Here is a 7,375-nt window from a genome sequence, read left to right as displayed (position 1 = left end):
AAAAAAAAAAAACAAAAAAAAAAAGCATAATTATGCGTCAATAATGAAATTGAGTCTGAAAAGCAATGCTATCTATTTCAAGTACTCATATCATTAAAAAGGCGACTATTTTCCCATAAAAATAATGTTACGGTAAGAGTTAAAAGCATAAATCACATGATGACATTTCTCATATCTTGAAATTGCAAATAGCACCAACAATCATAGAAGCATTTCAGCTATTTAGAGATGTGCGAAAAGGCATGCGGAAAACGCATAATAGCGTATAATGCCACATAACAGCAGCGCGAGAATAGTGTCGCACATACACCTAACCCACTTTCCACATGCGGTACGCACAATTTGTTGCAATTATAACGGTGTGGCAATTAACAATTTCTTATACGCACAACTGACGCTTTAACACAACAGCTCAGAGTTCAACTCTAAATATTTATATTTAGTCATATGTGTTTGTATGTATATGTCTGCACATTTATGGCTTATGAAAGTATATTTAATAGAGAATATGAATTATAGTAGCCAACTGGCGTTTGATACTCACTCGCAGCCGCCGGGTTGGTCGCATTTGCCGTGTGTGGGGTCGCAGCCGGGCCGGCAAATCGCCTCCTCGCAGTTGATGCCCTGCCAGCCGGGCAGGCAAAGCTTTTGCCCCTCCACGCCGCAGGTGTAGTGGCCGAACTGATCGTCGCGCGGCCGACAGAAAGTCGTACACGTCGTGTTGTAATACGTAACGGCGCATTGCACTCTGACCCGATATGTAATGCGAGCATTCTTGCCGATGTGATCCAATGTCTTCCATTCGGGCGATGGTAGGATCACGCCCGAAAATGCTGTTTCTTCAATTAACCTCTCCGAGTCTACGATTTGATGAGCCATTGTGTGGCATGGTCGTATGTTGTACACAGTTTGTTTTGTTTTGGTTGTTGTGGTTGTACGATTGCGGTTCCATTACAATGTTGTTTGTTGATTTGGTCGTTGTTTCGGTTTTCGGTTGTAACGTTTTCGGTGGTGTTTTGTTGTTGTTTTTGACGTTGCAACAAATAGTTGAAGTTTATTGTTGTTTTCCAAACATTTTTTTGCATTTCCACACAATTTTTCGTTGTTGTTGTTGTTGTTGTGTGAATCAACGATTGAACGGTCCGCGGCGACAATGGCGCAAGTTCAAGTAAAGTTACATACGTAGCAACAACAATGTCAGCGGCGAGAACACATTAGAAGACAGCCAAAGGTGCATTTCACACAAACAACACAAAAAACGAATGTGCCAGCCACCCAACCAAACAACAGCCGCGCCAACAGTCGTATTGAAATGAGACGCAGAACACAGCGGCAGCAACAACGATGTCAACAACAACAATTCGGCGCATTGTACATGAAAAAAGAGAAGGAAAAGAAAGCAAAATAAAAACATTGAAGCGAAATGTAATGAAATGTTGAGAATGTGTTGGTCTGAAGTCAGCTGTCAGCAAGTTCGTTGCTTAAGTCTGCTGTTTTTCTGCTTTCAGCACATCCCGGGCAGGTAGGCAACATTTTTTTTACGGGATATATGGGTTTATTACTGTTGTTGTTTTTTTTTTCTACTTATTCAATAGTCAAACTATTTTCTAKAGTTGCACTTAATAGATTCCGTTTTGTTGCTAATACTGTTGTTGTAAATWTCATGTCGAACCCAAGACACTTTGTAAGGTTTTATTGCTGGCCGTTTGCTGTTGTTGTTCAGTCATTTGGAGAATTGTCAYCGGCGCGARCGCGCGCAGTGGGCAAAATTGTCTAATTAAAACTCCCAAATGACGCCTCGCACTGCGACAATTCCATAGCAACAACAATGACAATAATAGCAACAAAAAGCGTYAGCACCAGCCCTGGCGAGAGCTTGCGTCTTTTATTGCCGCCATTCCGCCACAATCAGCAACACCGCCACCAACTTTAATACCATCGTCGGCAGTAGCGCTTTTGGCCTCAACTATTTCTGCTCTTAAATTTTTGCTGTTGACGGTGGTGCTTTTTTTGTTTTTTTTTTTTTGATTGTTTTTGAACCATTTAGCCGCTTGTTTTCGCTGGCTAATCGCATTGTCACAAACGCCGCTCGCCAGCGCTGGGGCTGAACCGCGGTGCCGCTGTTGCTTTGGTGCCTCGGTGCCACGGTGCCTTGGTGGCATTTAAATAGTTTGCGCATAATTACCTGGGTACGATGTGTTGTACATATCCAACGCCTGCAATATCAGCGTAAACGATTTCTGCAAGTGAAATGACAAAAAAGGCACAAATTAGAGAAACTAAACAAACTAAACAGAAATTAAATTAAACGGGCGCATAAACGAGCCACGAATGAGTGAATGTAAAAGCGCACAAAAGCTTGTATGTATATATATATATATGTATGTGTGTGTGTGTTTTACAAGAGCATCTAGGCAGCTTGCACTGGGTTAAACGAGGTTAAATTATTTTGTCAATTTGCTATTTGTTTCAGCCACATTTTCATGTTTTCGCCGACTACTTTGGCGTTAAGTTGGAATTATTTGCAGCGGTTTCTCTCCGCTTTTCATTGTTCGCGCAGACGCAGATACAGTAGCCAGTTGTAATTGGTAAGTGACGTTAATTGGCATTTACACAGGTATTTGTGTCTGCGCAAAATCATTGGCAATGTAAGGAAAATTGCGGAGGGCTTAGGTCTCAAGCGCGCAGAGTCGGTTTAAATATTTAATTGTAGGTGTAGAATAAAGCTTAAAATATGTAGCATTTATTGAAGAAAGTGCATAGAAATATTTAAGCTTTGTTAATATGTACTTCTTCGATATTATGATATTGAAAATTCGTAATGAAATGAAGAAAGCCTTCCCGTTCTTATAAAACTTTAATTTTTTTCAAACTTCTTAAATTTTGTTTATGAGAGTTTCTATTTTTATAAACATCTATATATAAATTAAAATTTTATAAACACGGGAAAGCTTTCTATATTTCATTATGCATTTTTAAATCAAATCAATCAGTATTACTAACTTATATACTCCTATGTATCTGTCTCTTATACACATCTAGATGTGTATAAGAGACAGGTTATATACTCCTATGTATATTGGGTAGTCATTATTTTCGTATTTCTAAACAAACTTTGTATTATATTTATAATAATAAATGAATAAACATATATGTATCAGTATAAATATAAAAATAATAATTTGAAGTTTTGTTAGAAATACGAAAATACTTTTTCGACTAGCAAATATATGTATATGCATGTACTACCAAGGTGGTCATCCGCAGTTACCCACTTGCCAAAAAAGAAAAGACGAGGTCGAAGTTGAGCGTAGTTTTGTCAAACTGAATGATGGGCTTGCCACCGCTCACATTAAAGTGAAAACCTACATCTCAGGACCTGMTCGTACGACTTCAACCAAATTCGGGGCGTAATATCCTAACATTCCTACATTACAGTGCTAAAATGGGCAGAATCAGACTACAGCCACACCTACTACTCATATCTTATACCATCACTTTCAGGTATAYAAGTGAAGAACGAATGTATCCGAATAAAACTTAACACAAATATTCCTTTTGAGGTATGCCACCTTATGATCAAAAGTTATCCAAGCTCCCACCAAATATGTGGACCTCAGTTGCAATCGCTAACGTTTTACTAAAAAATGTCGGACATTCAGTCAGATAGAAAAGAATTTTACCTGGCTTTTATCCTTGGAAGTTACGAGAGTATAATTTGATCGGTTAAACTGGAACTGARCCCTTCTTTACTTATTTATGATGACTTTGTGTTTTTTTTAATGAATAGAAATCCGCAAAAGAGTTGAAATYTTCTTAAGAATTTAAGGGTATTATTTTTTCATCAAACCGACGCCTTAGATATACAAAATTYCTTGTTTATTAATTTTTGTTCAAGAATGTTGTAATATTTTGGTTTACAGCCAAGTAAAATCGAAGGAGAACTCTTCCTCCAAACAATCATTACACCACAGAGATAAATATGATCAAGTTGGTCATAGAAAAACAAGAAAATCACCATTTTAGACATTTTCTTGAATGTAAGTGCTTTATTAAAAGCTTAAATTATAGCCTACATTTTAGTGCGCTGTTAMAAAATCGCTCGTAATTCACTGCTTACTTAATTTTTATCATTTAACAATTATGCACCATATATATGAGTATTAGCAGAACCATATCTATAAAAATCTACGCTCACAAACAATTTAGAAACATCAAAAAGCATAAACACAGCCAATTTTAATGTTGCTACACCTGCTGGTAGCGCAAAAACCGACCGAGTACATAAAACTAGTACAAGACAGAACAACACAGAGCAATAAAAATGAGCGTTTGTAGTCATATTTGTCTAACCACACTTTTGGCTCGTCGAAATCGCGATAAAATATGTAAAACATTCTTCGGCAATCGAGCGAAAACTTGAAGGTTCAAAGCAAACTAGAATTGGAAGGCGATGATAAACGGAAAAATCACAAAAAATGGAATAATGATGATGAAGATCATTGCCAAATACATAGTTGCCCATAGACGGCGGCGAGGTTAGCGGGTGGCAAGGAGACTTGTTGTCTAAGTTGTCATATAGACATTTTACAACCGTGCGACAGCCAACGCAGACGTCGCCGTCACAATCACAATGCCACAACCGCTACGACAGCAACGCTGCGGATATGCGGCAGCACGTCTCCCATGCGAGCAATGATGAGCGCCAACGCCGTTGTTRTTGTTGTTTCGGTTTGAATGCTGATCATAATGCGTGCTGCGTTGACGGCATCTGCATACATACGCGCGCATATGCACGTGTGTATGTGTGGCTGGCAATGTAGGTACTTTGTTGACGACGAATTGCACACGAAGATTATGCACAGCCAAAGCWATTAAACTTCAACAACGTCGCGCAGCTGGATGCCAGGAAACTCTCATTTAAGTCCAGTCAAACTGGCGGCTAAGCCACGCCGAGTGKRCTGGCGGTGTGCAGCGCGGTGGCGCTGACAGTCAGCCAGTGCATTTGAATGCAGATTACTGCTGCGAAGGAATGTCTGGCGGTCTATGCGACAGGCRKGTATCCATTTGACTGTGCTTCGTGAGACGTCCAAAGCCGCTGAAGTCACTGAAGTCGCTTCGATATCCAGGGAAGTGGTATGCGCGCTTCGAAAGTGATCCACGTAGCGAATCCTAAGTAAATGGGATTTGAACGGATTTGAAAAATTACTATAAAACGCCGGAGGGGCCGCTTAGAGAAATGCTGATATGCACTTCGTGCGCATAATAATCGCATACAGCTGTGCTGTGTGCGTACGCATAGTTGGCGGCGGTTGTGACTTGCTTTTGGGTGCGCGGCAAGGTTCTGATTGCTTTCTTTTCTCCTAATTTAGCGGCCTTTGTGTATTTTTCTACCTTCAGGCTGCCTATAAGCATACTCATATATCTGGAAGTAGTTATTGCCGCTGGTTCGTGTGATTGGGCGACGAGACGCGTGTTCCGTTCATATTGCAATGACAACAACGACAACGACAACGACAACGTCAGCGTCAACGTGGATGATGACAACGAGGTTGTGGCAAGTGCAACACTGCCACGTTTGCAACAGCCGCTGACGTCGTCGTGCCAACAGTCTTTCTACGCTGCGGCAACATAACGCGCCACAAGTGGTTTGCATCAATCGGCAATTAAATTAGTTACGATTACGATCGTGTCATGTGCAGTGATGGCGACACGCCAGGCCACGCCAGCCGCTCCGCAGCTCTCCGCCATCGGCCTGCTTTGCGAAATGTCGATGCGCTGCGCGTGTACATACATACATATGCACATGGCTGCGGTATATAAGTTCTGTCTCTTATACACATCTAGATGTGTATAAGAGACAGCGCCAGGCCACGCCAGCCGCTCCGCAGCTCTCCGCCATCGGCCTGCTTTGCGAAATGTCGATGCGCTGCGCGTGTACATACATACATATGCACATGGCTGCGGTATATAAGTTATTACTTATTATGTGTGCAACTGATGCAATCGCGTTTTCTCCGGCTGCTGGCGCRTCCCCCCGCCGCTCCTCTTGATTGGTGAGTGATTTTTTGAAAGCGTAATAAATCAAGCACTTGTCTGTTGTATGTTTTTTGCTCGTTGTTGCTGTTGTTGATGTTGTTTGTATAKCTGCGGTTGTTTGATATGGTTTGTGTGACACTTTTGCTGTTGTCGTTGACACATTTGACGTTTCATTAGTTCCTCGTTCGCGCATTTTTGGACGCGCTTGGCAGTATCTGTGGCTGACAGTTTGGGTCACTTGGTCAGGCTTCGCGATTTGACGTGGTAAAATGTTCAACTACAGCAATGCACAGGCATTCTCTAGGTGTAGCGTAAACATTTTCTGCGCATTGTAAGCATTGAAGAGTGGGCATAAATGAATAGCTATAGATAAATGARCATAAGCCAATATTGCAAGGCAAATCATAAATGTTTGCATGAGCAAAAACGGTTAAAAATTATGATTTCTTTATATCTTATGCCTGAATGGGTGCTTAGCGGTCGAGCTGCATAAGCATATAATTTCGTAATAGTTACGTGTTTGCTATTGTATTGAAGACGCTTTAATCCTTCATCGGCTAAATGTTTTAATTTTGTTAAGGAATGAATTCTGCTGCAACAATTTCAAGCTGAAGCTTGAAACAAGAACTTTCCATAGCAAATTAAGAAGAAAATGTGAAACATTTTTTAAAGAATCTCTACATCCGAATATAGTAAAAGTGTTATTTGAACCAGCTAATCAAATAACTATTGAATACTTTCTTCAAAAATCTCGCACAATTTTGTAATAATCTGCCCACATAGATCATCGATGTAAATTTATAATTCTTCGTTCAAATTGATCAGAGCGACACAGAAAACTGCATTCAGGTCCAACTTTTCTACTACAGATGTGATACGACCCTTTATAGAAGTTCTTTCATAACTCCCAAACTACCTGTGCGATTTTGGTCAAATTTGRGAGTTAACGTTGCTTAACTATGTCMYAGAAAAATTCGAAAATTACCAAAATTAACCAAAATCTTGTCTCATTCAAAACGTTCTTTAAGCGAGGCCATTCTATMTTTTTGAATTTGGTATATTATTTCATCCGATTGATATGTATGTACATACATTTATCGGTATAAAAAAAAATTTTAAATCGATTGAAAAGTTGACTATAGTTTAATTTGTTTAAGAAAATTATTTTACTTTTTCCATTGTTTGTAAAAATTAGTAAAACATATCAAATGAAAGCTTAATATTTTCTATAGTTAAATAGCTTCCAAAATYAAGAAAAGATATATAAAATTGTAATAAATTTCGAAATTTGTCGAATTTACTTGCGCTGATGTCGCCGTAGTAGAGATAGATATAG

At 39.6% G+C, this 7,375-nt stretch overlaps 1 protein-coding gene across 3 annotated transcripts in view; it reads right to left on the bottom strand.

Annotated features, from left to right (window-relative positions):
* Nucleotides 1-7,375, bottom strand: part of LOC108969250 (protein serrate) — an 88,047-nt gene that overhangs the window by 38,158 nt on the left and 42,514 nt on the right. For all 3 annotated transcript variants that reach the window (XM_018933852.1, XM_018933850.1, XM_018933851.1), the window contains 2 exons: nt 2,186-2,240; nt 545-860 (listed from right to left, as the gene is read on the bottom strand). In XM_018933852.1, coding sequence (XP_018789397.1) covers nt 545-860; nt 2,186-2,240 — 371 coding nt within the window. The remainder of the gene's footprint in view (nt 1-544; nt 861-2,185; nt 2,241-7,375) is intronic.

This window comes from Bactrocera latifrons, unplaced genomic scaffold, assembly GCF_001853355.1.
Source record: "Bactrocera latifrons isolate USDA-ARS-PBARC rearing strain unplaced genomic scaffold, ASM185335v1 scaffold_245, whole genome shotgun sequence".
NCBI lineage: Eukaryota > Metazoa > Arthropoda > Insecta > Diptera > Tephritidae > Bactrocera > Bactrocera latifrons.
The sequence above is the reverse complement of the archived record's forward strand: the minus strand, read 5'-3'. Positions and strand labels throughout refer to the sequence as shown.